This window comes from Trichomycterus rosablanca, chromosome 7, assembly GCF_030014385.1.
Source record: "Trichomycterus rosablanca isolate fTriRos1 chromosome 7, fTriRos1.hap1, whole genome shotgun sequence".
Classification (NCBI taxonomy): domain Eukaryota; kingdom Metazoa; phylum Chordata; class Actinopteri; order Siluriformes; family Trichomycteridae; genus Trichomycterus; species Trichomycterus rosablanca.
In genome coordinates this window covers 24407277-24422127 of record NC_085994.1, presented here as the reverse complement: position 1 = coordinate 24422127, position 14851 = coordinate 24407277, and the positions used below count along the sequence as shown (strand labels likewise).

General features: G+C 41.3%; 1 protein-coding gene across 3 annotated transcripts in view; it reads left to right on the top strand.

Moving 5' to 3' along the window:
• Positions 1–14851, top strand: part of ift122 (intraflagellar transport 122 homolog (Chlamydomonas)) — a 131601-nt gene that overhangs the window by 112268 nt on the left and 4482 nt on the right. For all 3 annotated transcript variants that reach the window (XM_062999160.1, XM_062999162.1, XM_062999161.1), the window contains 5 exons: positions 4259–4424; positions 5032–5143; positions 5305–5433; positions 13059–13135; positions 13921–14085. In XM_062999160.1, the coding sequence (XP_062855230.1) occupies positions 4259–4424; positions 5032–5143; positions 5305–5433; positions 13059–13135; positions 13921–14085 (649 nt within the window). The remainder of the gene's footprint in view (positions 1–4258; positions 4425–5031; positions 5144–5304; positions 5434–13058; positions 13136–13920; positions 14086–14851) is intronic.

The window sequence follows — 14851 nt, the reverse complement described above, 5'->3', positions numbered from 1 at the left end:
GTGAGATCTTGCATGGAGCTCCAGAGTGAGGGTGATTGACTGTGATCTTGTATTTCTTCCATTTTCGAATTATCGCACCAACAGTGGTCTCTTTCTCACCAAGCTTCTTGCTGATGGTCTTGTAGCCCATTCCAGCCTTTTGCAGGTCTACAATCTTGTCCCTGACGTCCTTTGATAGCTCTTTGGTCTTGCCCATGGTGGTCGAGTGATTTGAACGGAAGAAACTGATTCTGTGACAGGAGTCTTTTATACAGGGACAGGACTAATTTGTGTGCCTCATGTGCACATAACCGATCTGTGGGGGTCAGAATTCTTGCTGGTTGGTAGGGGATCAAATGCTTATTTCCCTTAATTAAATACAAATTAATTTATAACTTTTATTTAATCTTTTTTTTCTGGATTTTTTGTTGATATTCTGTCTCTCTCTGTTAAAATAAACCTTCCATAAAAATTATAGACTGTTCAAGTCTTTGTAAGGGGGTAAACTTACAAAATCAGCAGGGGATCAAATACTTATTTCCCCCACTGTATATTCAACATTTGTAAATTTTTCCCTCTATTTCACGGCCTAATTTACTGAACAGCGTGGACACAGCCATTGGCTGGAACGAAAGGACATATTCTCGATTCGTACGCTTTGCTACACTCACAGCTTTAATCTCACCAATAGATGTTGGCAGAGCGTCGATTTTTTTTAATTTGTTGCAAATTCGCTACACGATGCAATGAAGGGTTAAAGCAGGAGTTTTCGACCTTTTTGGACATGTGGCCTTTTCCGTGTGCCAACCTTGAACTTGCGCCAACCGAAACTCCCATCAACCATCACACAGAAAGCATTGCGAAAGCTCTTGACAAGTTAAAATAATATAATGAACGTTGTGCACATTAAGTAGAGGCAAAAGTACATCAAGTTTGCGAGTTAAGAATACTCTGCTTTGACTGACAGAAAACTAAGGAGAGCTAACGAGTCTGACTTGGCTACTGCTGTGGTAATAGCCAGTTTAATTAAGACTCCCACCTGTAAGGAAAGCGAGTCACACTTAAGCAATAGAACACGAGAGGGAGTGTGTTATCGCGAATAACATCACGGCTGTGATTTGGTAACGATAACACATGACCTCAAGTGTTCTATTGCTTATATACAACAGTTTTTACAAAATAAAGAAAGAAAATAAATTAAAGAAGCCCTGAATTTCATATTAAATATGCTTTAATATTGACAATATCGTCCACCAAAAAGTAGTTCCACAACGAATATAAAGTTTAACACTACAAAGCAGACATCCCAAGTTGCAAAAACTCATTTCAGGGAGGTAAGAAGAAGAAGAAGGCAAGAACCTCCGAAGGGAAAAAAGAAATAAAAAACCTCTCGCACACACCAAAGGATATGGGTGATAACAGAACTCTTAGGAGCTGCTAACTGGGCTATTAAGCTAACTGTTCGCGTTACAAACACATTAATGTTCCCTACATAGTGCACTAGCTTGTGTATCAGATCACGGATTTATGTTCCCTACAAAGTGCACTAGATAGTGAATTAGACAATTGGTTATGTTCCCTACACAGTGCACTAGATTGTATATCAGATAACGCATTCATGTTCACTACATAGTGCACTAGACAATATATTAGACAGTTGATTTATGTTCCCTACACAGTGCGCTAGATTGTATATCAGATAACGGATTTAAAACGCGATCGGGAAAAAAAGTCTGTGTCGCCTGCGTGCGCGTTTGTGTGCATGAAGCTTGTCGTTACTGGCAACGCGTCATCGGAGTAATACAGTTGTGGTGTGAAAAGGCCGTGCTGTTATCACGAATATCAGCACGGTTAGTACGCTTCTCAACCAATCAGATTGTAAGGTCGGAACTAACTGTTGTATAAAAGATGTTCTATAGTACTTGGTGTTTTTTTTTTAAACTGCAGCATTCATTAAAAACAGTAAAACCATAGAGATGACTAAGGAGAGAACTCAGAACCTGCACATGCTTCATTTCATACGAATCGACTCCTGACTCACTTTTAGTGATACTGTGAACAGAGCATCTTCCACTATACACCTCTCTTAAAGACACACACACCCCCATGTCCTGTAACAGCAGACGTTGTTTTTGTCACCAATGTATCTTCACTGTTAGCCCTATTTTTAAGTTTTGCTAGCCAACATTCCTTTATTCAGACTGGTCAGTAGGGATGTAACGATACACTCTACCCGCAATGCGATTCACGATACTGGGTTCACGATGCGATGTTTTTTTTAAAACTGAAACTGAAGACAAATTATGACAAAGTTTCCTTTTTTTTATTTCTCTTCAAAAAAGAAAATAACATACTGTATTTGTGATTATCTTTTATTTATTAAATAATGAATGAACTTTTATTTCTGAGGTAGGTACAAACTATGCAAAACAATTTGGAATTAAGCTCAATTTGGATGAAAAACCCCAAATCTGGCAACCAGGCGTATAGCGCCAGTGACGTCAACCAGGCGAGGTGTATAGCGCCAGTCCCCTCTGCAGTTTAAAGTGAATATTCATTCATTTTACATGTTAAATCGATTTGAATAGTGGGTTTTTTTAGTCGGTTATTAACTGACGTGGTGCATCGTTACATCCCTAGTGGGCAGCGAGACTGATCATCTCCTGTGGGTGAAAAATGAATTGCTTGTGTTTTAGAAGTAAAAAAATCTCATAATGTTGCGTCCCTGGACAGGTACAAGTTAGGCCTTCTCAGCTTACTCTTACACTGGATCATTTGTATCCACACTACAATCAGGAATCCCAAAAGTGAGACAACAATGAGTCTTGAATAAAGAGCAAGCAATACTACAGTCAAAATAAGGCCATGTGTTAGTTCTCTCAAAGGACAGGTAGCAGTGGATCTGGTCCACATACCAGACTTGGCACAGTTTTTTTGGCACCTTATGTGGAAACCGGGATCCTTCTATTACTACCTCATAATTCTCATTTGCACATACACACATATTTCATTCCTGTCCATATGTACAAATGAAGCTTTGCACTACTTTGTATATACACCATTATACAACAGTTAGTTCCGACCTTACAATCTGATTGGTTGAGAAGCGTTCTAACTGTGCTGATATTCGTGATAACAGCACGGTCTTTTCACACCATAACTGTATTACTCTGCTGACGCGTTGCCATTAACGACAAGCTTCATGCACATAAACGCGCACGCAGGCGACACAGACTTTTTTTAAATCTAGTTTTAAATCTGTTATCTGATATACAATCTAGTGCACTGTGTAGGGAACATAACCAATTGTCTAATTCACTATCTAGTGCACTATGTAGGGAACATAATGTGTTCGTGACGCGAACAGTTATCTTAATAGCCCAGTTAGCAGCTCATAAAAGTTCTGTTATCACCCATAATCCTTTGGTGTGTGCGAGAGGTTTTTTATTTCTTTTTTTCCCTTCGGAGGTTCTCGCCCTCTTCTTCTTCTTGTTCTTACCTCCCTGAAATGAGTTTTTGCAACTTGGGATGTCTGCTTTGTAGTGTTAAACTTTATATTCGGTGTGGAACTACTTTTTTGGCGGAAGGTATTGTCAATATTAAAGCATATTTATTATGAAATTCAGGACTTCTTTGATTTATTTTCTTTCTTTATTTTGTAAAAACTGTTGTATAAAAGCAATAGAACACTCGCCTTCGGCTCGTGCCTGCGACCAAATCACAGCCGTGATGTTATTTGCGATAACACACTCCCTCTCGTGTTCTATTGCTTAAACAAAGCATAACATTATGACTACTGACAGGTGAAGTAAATAACACTGATTATCTCTTCATCACGGCACCTGTTAGTGGGCGGGATATATTACGCAGCAAGTGAACATTTCATCCTCAAAGTTGATGTGTTAGAAGCAGGAAAAATGTCAGAGCATCTCCAAAACTGCAGCTCTTGTGGGGTGTTCCCGGTCTGCAGTGGTCAGTATCTATCAAAAGTGGTCCAAGGAAGGAAGCTTAACTAGACTGCACATTTATGATGTTTTCTGCCATAGTGTGTTGCTGTTTTTATAAAAAATATATATATATTAACACAATATGTTGTGTGTTATGTATCTACCTGAACAAACATGTTTGCTTATCACGCGGCGAGGCGCAATTAGTAGGCTGCATGCATGCAGTTGCCATTTCAATTCGGGTCCAATTAGAGCAATACAGGCTATATTTTAGCATTTATGCATCATAAACAGACTCTGATTGGTGGTTAAATCCTTGACAGACAAGTCAGCTACACTCTTTATGCTCTGGCCAAGCAAAGTAAAGCACTGGGGGCCTACAAGGTGGCACGACATGCTTTTGAGAAGCTCCAGGGTTTGAAGATTCCAACTCAGTTCCAGGAGAGCATAGAGCTCAACTCCCTTACCGTTCGCTCCAAAAATTACCATGACAGTGAGGTAAGTGTGTGTGCTTGATGATCATTTGTGCTGTAATTTTAGCTCTGTTTTTTAATGTATACCCTAGCATTTTGGCGTACACCTGGGGATACTGTAGTTTGGGAAGCAAGGTTCTGATAGAGCCCATAGTAACTGCAGTAGTAATGTGAGCAGCTTACAGCACAAGACTGAATAAAGAGCTGATGGGAACAAAATAAAAATACTATTATAGGTAAATCTATAAAACCTAAAGCTTTATAAAGCTGTTAAAACTATATTACGATTTGTTTATTGTGGGTTTTTTGTGTACCTGGTAAAAAGTAACATATAACAACTTAAATTATTAATTTAGTGATATTTTGCGAAAAATTTTTTATACATATTATGTATATACAATATATACACACGCGTAAACATGATTGACTATATGTTTGTAATAGTAAACCTTTGTAAACCTTTGAATAAAGGTCCTTTAATTGACCGGGAACACAAGAATGCCCCTTTTCCACTGGTGGCTGTGGCATCATTATGAATCAAACTGTCAGTCTCCTATTTGGATATTTTGATGAAGTTGTGAGTATGTTAACGCTGGGTTTGTGTGTGTATGTATGCACATTAATTTTTTTAGGAATTGATCCCAATGTGTTACCGCTGTTCAACCAACAACCCACTACTGAACAACCAGGGCAACGTCTGTGTCAACTGTAGACAGCCTTTTATATACTCTGCCTCCTCTTATGGTGAGTACCTGCCAATCACAAGTCTCAATCCCCAAAGGTTGAGCCAAATTTTATAATCGTGTCCATTTTTAATATTCAAATGGATCACATAATCCGTTATAATCTTTGAAATAAAATTAGATAGGCCCTATAAGTCCATTATGCATAATGTGTGTGTTTAGAGGTCCTTCCTCTGGTGGAGTTCTATCTTGAAGATGGGATCACAGATGAAGAAGCAGTGTCTTTGATCGACCTGGAAGTACCTCGCATAGAAAGGAAGGCATCCCGCTGGCATGAGACGAGCAGTGGTGGTATCCTTTTACAACCACACACTTAAATTGTTTCTGTTTTTACGGAACATTTAAAAGAACCTGTGTGTGTGTGTATGTGTGGGGGTGGGGGGGTTGTATTAGGGGTGGTTATGTTAAGTGAATTAGGATTCTCAGTGTTGGATGAGCCCAGCTTAGCTCAGCTCTGCTTACTTATTCTACTTAATCAGGTTATGTGTGTGAAGGACATCAGGGTGATCAAACGTAGCACTTAAATTCAGCTATTTAATCAGGTGAGTAGTAATTAAGGTGTGTGGTTAGTGTCCATAAAAATTAGGGATGCAGCTATTTTTGTGTAGCTAATAAGATTAGAATTAGATACTTTATTATCCAATTCACTTGTCGGGTACAAATAATTACAGTGGTCAAGAATTTGACCATTGTAAAAAGAGATGTTTGCCTGTACTGAGAAAAGAATGGACAGCATATTTATTAAGAGCATAAAAGTTGCCCAATTGCGTCATGGTTTCTCTCCACTAATGCCGAACCCGGCTCTGATCGAGGAGAACGAAGCTAACCAACGCCCCACCCCCAACACGTGGGCAGCAGCCGTATGCATCTTGTCACCTACACTTGACGAGTGCAGATGCGGATCAGCACTGTGTACGGAGAGACACACCCTGATCAGCGCACTCTTTCCTTGTCTCTGTGCAGGCGCCATCAATCAGCCAGCCGGCAGGCAGAGCTGAGACTCGATACGATGTATTCAAGATCCCAGCTCTGGTGTTCTGGCGTGTGTTTTACCGCTGGCCTTAAACTTAAGATTTAAGGTCAAGAAAGCTTCAGTGGACAATGCACTTTGTGGCCAAAAGTATGCCACAAAGTTTTGTTTAGTGGGTCTTTCAAAACTGTAATTATTCACAATTTAGATTTACATTTATAGCATTTAGCAGACACCTTTACAGTTGTGTGATTGAAGCCAATCAATCAACCAAGTGCAGCACTTGTAGGCCACTCAGGTGGCGTAGCGGTAAAAACACACGCTGGAACCAGAATGGGGTCTCTCTCTCGTAACTGGTGCAATTACGATGGCGCCTGCACAGAGATGAGAAAAAAATGCTCTCAGGGTGTGTCTCTTCGTACACAACGCTGAGCTGCACTGCACTCGTCAAAGTGTAGGTGATAAGATGCATACGGCATGCTGCACACGTGTCGGAGGGGGCGTGGGTTAGCTTCGTTCTCCTCAATCAGAGCAGGGATCGGCATTGGTGGAGAGGAAGCATGACGCAATGGGGCAATTGGACGTGCTAAAAAGGGAGAACAAAGGGGAGAAAATGAATAAAGAAAATATATTTAAATTGGGTTCAGGACCTTGCTTAGGGGCCCAACAGTGACTTGCAACTTGGTTGGGATTACTAGTTATTACTAGTCCAGTACCTAACCAAATGAGCTCTTGTTGTATTTTGTGTGACTGTCCTACTGCATAACCCAACTACGCCTCAGCTCTAGCTCCTTCACAGATGAGGTCACATTCACCTTAAGAATTTTCTGATCGAGAGTGGAATTTATTATTATTCCCTAAATAACGGCAAGTTGTCCTGACTCAGCAAACAATAACACAGCCAGTTTGACATGGTATAATGAATTCGCTGTCAAATGCCTTTTTTGGTTTTTGTCAGACATAATGAAATACTTGGTGTCCAAAAAGGTAAACGTTTAATTGGTCTGTCCAACAAAGCCTAACCCCAAACAGTTCGGGAATCATCCATGCTTTAAAAAAACAACCAAGGCTTGAAATGTCTGAAGAATGTGTTGTTGCTAAATTACAGGGTGAGTCAAAAGTCTCAGGACACTCTTTTATTTCAGAAACGAAAGGGAAAATGACATATCTGAATACCCCAGCAAGTAATGGATGAGGGGGCCTATCTTTTAGGCTATGTCTGGACCATGGCCGCCATCTTGAAAGCCACCATATTGGATCAAGGGCAAGTTTTTCCGATGGGAAGGTGGTCATGTAGCATATCAAAGAAGACCGGAATTTTCTCAAAAATCGATTGCCGCAATCAGATTTGCAATATCTCTTGTGGTTCAACACAGACAGTTCAAAACTAGTTGTTCGTTACCGGTAACTGAAGATGGAATTGATGAAAGAAGAGAGGATTGAGGTGATTCAAGATCCAGCTGCAGCAGAAACTATCAGAGGATGTGCCGAGTTCTGCACCTGGACGTTAGACCCACATAACGGGATCCCGCATTCGCACAGGTCATTCTGGTCAGTGACGAGGCCAATTTTTATGTCAGTGGTGAGGTCAGCCGCCAGAACGTGAGGCACTGGAAAACCCTCACTGGACAGCAGACACCAAAGTCGTAGGTGATGTGAAGGTTATGGTGTGGTGTGGAATATGGGGCACCCGTGTAATCGGACCCATTTTCATCGACCAGACCCTAAATGATCAGCGGTACCTGACAATGCTACAGGAAACAGTGTTCCCATCCATTCTGACCGATGAAGATGCCAGTTTCCCCTGTTATTTCCAACAGGATGGGGCTCCACCACACTACGGAGCAGGTGTTCGTCAGTGGCTGGATATTCAGTTCCCTGGTCATTGGATTGGCCGTCGTGGTCCTGTGCAATGGCTGCCCAGATCACTATCTCTGGGGTCATCTCAAACGAATTGTGTATGCTAAGAAAATTCGCAACAAACACCACCTTCAGCACTGCATCGTGGAGGCTTGTGACAGCACTTCTCCAGAGATTCTCATGCGGGTTCATAACAATTGGATCCAGCGCCTTCAGCTCTGTGTTCAGCACCAGGGACAACACATTGAACACGTCAAATAGCTGTGCATCACAGGGAACGTTCCCGGTTGTTGTTGCAACTTTCTGTGTTGATAACTTTTGAACCACAACAGATATTGCAAATCTGATCCGGCAATCGATTTCTGAGAAAATTCCAGTCTTCTTTGATATGCTACATGACCAGCTTCCCATTGGAAAAACTTGCTCTTGATCTAATATGGCGGCTTTCAAGATGGCTTTCTGGACATAGCCTAAAAGATAGGCCCCCTCACCCATTACTTGCTGGGGTATTCAGATATGTCATTTTCACTTTCGTTTCTGAAATTAAAAAGTGTCCTGCGACTTCTGACTCACCCTGTATAACTACTGTGGGGTTTCTGGAACCTTAAAAATGTATCTCTTTCCAGAATAATGTATTTTAACCACTGTTTTTCTCAGCCCTTTGAAATAGGGTGGGTCGTGTCGCACTGCTAAAGCATGACGTTTGTTTGTTTAATAGAATTTTAACATCATGTTTTACACTCTTTGGTTACATCCACAACAGGAACGGTAGTTACTCATTACACAAGATTCATCAGTTCATGAGGTTGTATCAAACACAGTCATGGTCAATTTTGTATCTCCAATTCACCTCACTTGCATGTCTTTGGACTGTGGGAGGAAACCAGAGCTCCCGGAGGAAACCCACGCAGACACGGGGAGAACATGCAAACTCCACACAGAAAGGACCCGAACTGCCCCACCTGGGGATCGAACCCAGGACTTCTTGCTGTGAGGCCACCGTGCAGCCCTAAAGCATGAGGTAAAGCCCCCCACATCTGGAAGAATCGAATATGAGCCCAAATGCAGAATGCTTGGCCAAGGTAGAACAATACTGTAACTAAAAAACCACTAACAAGAAGGGGATAGGGGAGAATAAATGCAAAAATTGATTGAACTGGAACTGAAAACTGGTTTTCCCAATATGATAGGCTACTCCTGTGACAACCCAGTTCTCAGGAAAAGAGGAAGGACAGGGAGCCCTAAATGAGTCGAGGATGGTGAAATACAAGCTCGCACAGCTTAAAGCCCAGCTTTTGGAAAAGTGCTGCTATGCTGACCAAGTTCCCCAAAAAAGAAAGCCAGACCAAACCCGGGATTATGGTTTTAAGGACAATGCTTGTTTACCAACAAAGGAGCTGGCAAATCTGTGAGGGAAAAACCATGATAAATAGAAACACTCCCACCTGGAGTGACTTAATGCTTAATGAGGTGCAGGTGACTGTCAGTTAAGAGGAACTGACATTTTTTATTTTTTTTTAAATATATTTTCTTTATGTATTTTCTCCCCTTTTCTCCCTTTTTAGTGTGTCCAGTTGCCCCATTGTGTCATGCTTTCTCTCCACCAATGCCGATCCCTGCTCTTATTGAGGAGAACGAAGCTAACCCACGCCCCCTCCGACACATGGGCAGCATGCCGTATGCATCTTATCACCTACACTTTGATGAGTGCAGTGCAGCACAGCACTGTGTATGGAGGGACACACCCTGAGAGCACTCTCTTCCCATCAATCAGCCAGCAGAGGTCGTAATTGCACCAGTCATGAGAGGGAGACCTCATCCAGCTTAGTCCTGCCCATATGAACAACAGGCCAATCATTGTTCATGTGGCCGCTCATCCTCAGCCAGCAAGGCAGAGCTGAGATTCGATACGATGTATTTGAGATGTTTCCAGCGTGTGTTTTTACCGCTGTGCCACCTGAGCGGCCTAGGAACTGACATGTTAATAAACTGCGCCTCCATGTCAAGTCAAGTCAAGTCAACTTTATTTATATAGCGCTTTTTACAATATACATTGTCTCAAAGCAACTTTACAAAATCCAGGACCAACAGATACAAAAACCCCTGAGAACCCCACCAAATTTGGGAGGGCAGAAGGACATGATTCCGTAACCTAGCCAAGCCCAAGGTGGGCTTTTATTATTGGATTTTTGCGAAAGTCTGAGTTTGGTGTTCAGGAACATGGTATCTTTTTATTAAGTCTGGTTTGTTGACATTGCAATTATTGAAGTGCACCAAACCAAACACATGACTGATTGGAATTACACAGTCTCAGTCGTAATTTTACGAATGGTTTATCCATCTTCCTTTAAAGGTTGAATTCTGTTTGTTCCATTACTTTTGGTAGGGTGATCTAGCCATGTTTATGCTGTCAAGAAACAGATTAGCTCTGTAATTTCACAGTCATAACAGCAAGGGTGAATACAAGAACCTCTTGTTTCCTTACCCACTCTGCAGCTTTTACCGAGGGCATCAGGCACTTTAATCTAATTTAGCTTCTTTGCTTTAATGAGGCATTGTTTGAAAGTTGAATTCCTTTCTGCTCATTTTTCATGTTGAGCTTTTTCAATACGTCAATATTTTTGTATTCTCTTCAGCTGTCCTTTTATAGGATTTTCAGCCCATATACTGTATCTAGAACGCATTTCACTTCTCCTTCACCTGAAGTTACTCCCATGGCTTATCGTTGCTTAATACTGCACTTAAAACTAGAGTTTCCTGTTTACAAAATTCACCCATCATATAATCCCAGGCTTGGTATGTTTACTTAGAAGAGGTCTGAGACCACATTTGTGCACCAGAGTACTGTAATGTGTTTACACCTGTCAAAACAAACTAAGCTAAGAAAAAAGGTTTCATTGGTCTGCACTAAACATGGCAGGATTAAAAAAAATGTTTCCATTAAATGTACTTTTTAATTAACACTTGTGTATTATAAATCCAATTATAAATCCCAGCAAGAGTAAGATTTGATTTGATTGATTGATTGAGTACTTTATTAATCCCCGAAGGGAAATTATGTTTTTTTTTTTTTTTTTTTTTTTTTTTTTTGCAAATTATAACAGTACAAAGTCAAGACAGTTAATGTTTGAAATAATCAACTGTGTTTTTGTGTACATACTCCTATTCTAAATGTGATTAGAGACAGCGGGATTATCACCGCAACATCACCTTTTTTTGGAATAGTTTGGGAAATTGGGGACACCAGTTGTTGTGGTGAATGAGTAAGTTTAATAATTCTTGTTTAGTATAACGTGTCAGCTACTCAGTTATACAGAACAGGTCAAAGGATGGATGGATGGATCGGGTGGGTTGGGTGGGTTGGGTGGGTTGATGGATGGATGGATGGATGGATGGATCGGGTGGGTTGGGTGTGTTGATAGATGGATGGATGGATGGATGGGGTGGGTTGATGAATGGATGGATGGATGGATGGATCGGGTGGGTTGATGAATGGATGGATGGATGAATGGTTGGATTGAGTGGGTTAATGAATGGATGGATGGATCGGGTGGGTTAATAGATGGATTGATGAATGGATGGATCAGGTCAGTTAATGGATGGATGGATGGATCGGGTGGGTTAATAGATGGATGGATGAGGTGGGTTAATGGATGGATGGATGGATCGGGTGGGGTAATGGATGGATGGATGGATGTGGGGATGGATGGACCAGGTGGGTTAATGGATGGGTGGATGGATGGATGGATGTGGGTATGAATGGATCGGGTGGGTTAATGGATGGATGGATGGATGGGTGGATGGATGGATGGATGGATGGATGGATCGGGTGGGTTGGGTGTGTTGATAGATGGATGGATGGATGGATGGGGTGGGTTGATGAATGGATGGATGGATGGATGGATCGGGTGGGTTGATGAATGGATGGATGGATGAATGGTTGGATTGAGTGGGTTAATGAATGGATGGATGGATCGGGTGGGTTAATAGATGGATTGATGAATGGATGGATCAGGTCAGTTAATGGATGGATGGATGGATCGGGTGGGTTAATAGATGGATGGATGAGGTGGGTTAATGGATGGATGGATGGATCGGGTGGGGTAATGGATGGATGGATGGATGTGGGGATGGATGGACCAGGTGGGTTAATGGATGGGTGGATGGATGGATGGATGTGGGTATGAATGGATCGGGTGGGTTAATGGATGGATGGATGGGTGGATGGATGGATGGATGGATGGGTGGATGGATGAGTGGATGGATGGACCGGGTTGGTTAATGGATGGATGGATGTGGGGATGGATGGACCGGGTGGGTTAATGGATGGATGGATGGATGGGTGGATGGACCCCGTAGGTTAATTGATGGATGGATGGACTGGGTGAATTAATGGATGGATGGATGGACTGGGTAAGTTAATGAATGGGTGGATGCACCGGGTGAGTTAATGAATGGATGAATGCATGGATGGATGCATTGATGATGGTAAAGCCGACCATGAATGAATGTAGTTATTTTCATCATAGAAGCATGACGGTTTTTAATGCAGTTCCATCTGATGGATCGAAGGTCACAAGTTTGTAATAATGGTTTATGGCCCTGGGAGTTTATCCAGATTTTTGGTGGTTTTTTTGATGAATTGATGGTGAAATCCCTAAATTTCTTGCAGTTGTGCTTTAAGGAACCTTGTTACCTATAGAAACCCATTCACAAATCACTGCTTTCTGTTTTCATTAGAATTTTGGATACAGTACTAATTTATGTAATTGGGTTTGTATCTGTGAATAATAGTGATACTAATATCGCCAATAATAACGATTGCAAATCAGTGTTTAGGTACATATAAGATTTAGCCTACAATAATGAAAAGAGAAAATAGAAATGTAATGTAATGTGCAAAAGTTTAGGGATGTAGCCTAGGAACTGAGTGTGCTGTTGAGAATATGCATGAAGACAGAGAATATATTGGAGTGTGAAATAGAGCCGTTTTAGAACAGTGTGATAATGTGTCAAAGCGTTGGAAAGAAACAGATGGTGAGCACCGAAGTGTGTATTCGTGTACTTCTTAACAGTGTGTGTTCAGAATCTCAGACACTGAAGCTGGATGAAGATGTGGAGAGACCTGACGAAGATCCCTTCACTGCCAAACTGAGTTTTGAGGTGAGAGAAAGATTTACAGACAGACAGAGCTAGAAGAGGATGAGTGATATTGTGTATTTCCATAGCACTTCATATGTTAAATAGTGAATTAATGAAGAGCTATAAACAGCGCATGTTAAACGAGAAATTTTTTTATTTACTTTATTATACAGTTAGAGAGCTTGTGTTCTGAAGACGTTCTTTGACAATATTCTAAAGATTCTAAAGAAGGCAATTTATAGAAAACAGCTTCTGCTGGATGAGCTTTGAGTGACTGTAGAGATTACAAGAGGTCCTGCTTCAGCAACATATGATGTTTAGGATGGGCTATACTGCTTCAGGAGATCAGCAAGATTAGTAGAGTTAAAAGGTTTAAGGTTATTAAGGTCATATGCGGGACTTGTTAGTTAATGTGAAATTTAAGGCACAGCCAGTAGGTGTAAATTTGATAAAGATGTTGAAATTGGCACCCAGCTGGTGCAGCAGTATAATCCCGAATTCAAATCTCTCGGCTCTGCTACCGGTCGGCTGGACGCCCTCTTGCAGGCATAATTGGCTAATTCCAGTCTGCTGGTTGGAAAAGACCGGACTAAGTAAAGTAGCACAGAGACCGGGGCATGACTCTCTGTACGCGAAGCTGATCTCATGCGCAAATCCACCGAAGCACCGGATTAGCTATGCTAAATTGGGAGAAAAAGGGGGTAGAATGTATAAAAAAAAAAAGGCTCAATGAAAGAGATTCCAATCCTCAGTCACAGAAAAAATACAGTTGAAAAAATTATCTCGTTGTTGTGTGTGTATTACAGCAGGGGGGTAGCGAGTTCGTTCCGGTCATAGTCAGTCATGCAGTGTTGAGCTCCATGTCTAGAAGAGATGTCCTGATAAAACGCTGGCCCAAGCCACTCCGCTGGCAGTACTATCGCTCTCTACTACCCGATGTCAGCATTACCATGTGTCCATCGTGCTTTCAGGTACAAACACCTACACGCACACGCATATTTTTACTACTCTTGGTATTGAAATTCATTCCTGTTGTTTGTGTTGTATTACAAAAAATACAAACCCTGTTTTTAGAAAAGTTGTAATGTGTAAAATGAAAAAGAGAATCTACAATTTGTTCATTTTCTTGAACCTTTATTTAACTGACAAGTAACAAATAAAGAGTTTTATTGTTTTTACTGTCCAGCTTAAATGTATTTTGTATATTTTGTATTATGTCAGTAATAAAACAGATTTATAATTTGATGCTTGCAACACACTCAAGTAGTTGGGACCGGGGCATTTACCACAGTGTTCCATCACTCCAATTAATTATAGTTTCGACAGCAGGGGAGCTCAGGATACTAATTATTGCAGTTGTGCAAGTAGGTTTGCTTGACACAAGACTTACAGTTTCTCTTGATGCATGCCCAATAATCCAGGTACACAAATCCACAAAGTCGAATCAGTTCATCTGGACACAAGTTTGATGTAGAGATACGTTTCGTCACTCATCCAAGTGACTTCTTCAGTCTGAGCTGGTGGTGAATAACCCAGCCTTATATGCAGTTGATTTGCATAACAACCGATCACAGCCCATTGCATAACAATGAAAACGGGCTCACCAGTCTCACCTATCAGATATGTGGACGACACCTGGGTTAGGATAAAATCTGAGGAAGTACCATATTTCACGGACCACATCAACTCGGTGGACAAACACATCAAGTTCACAAGGGAGGATGCAAGCAAAAACAG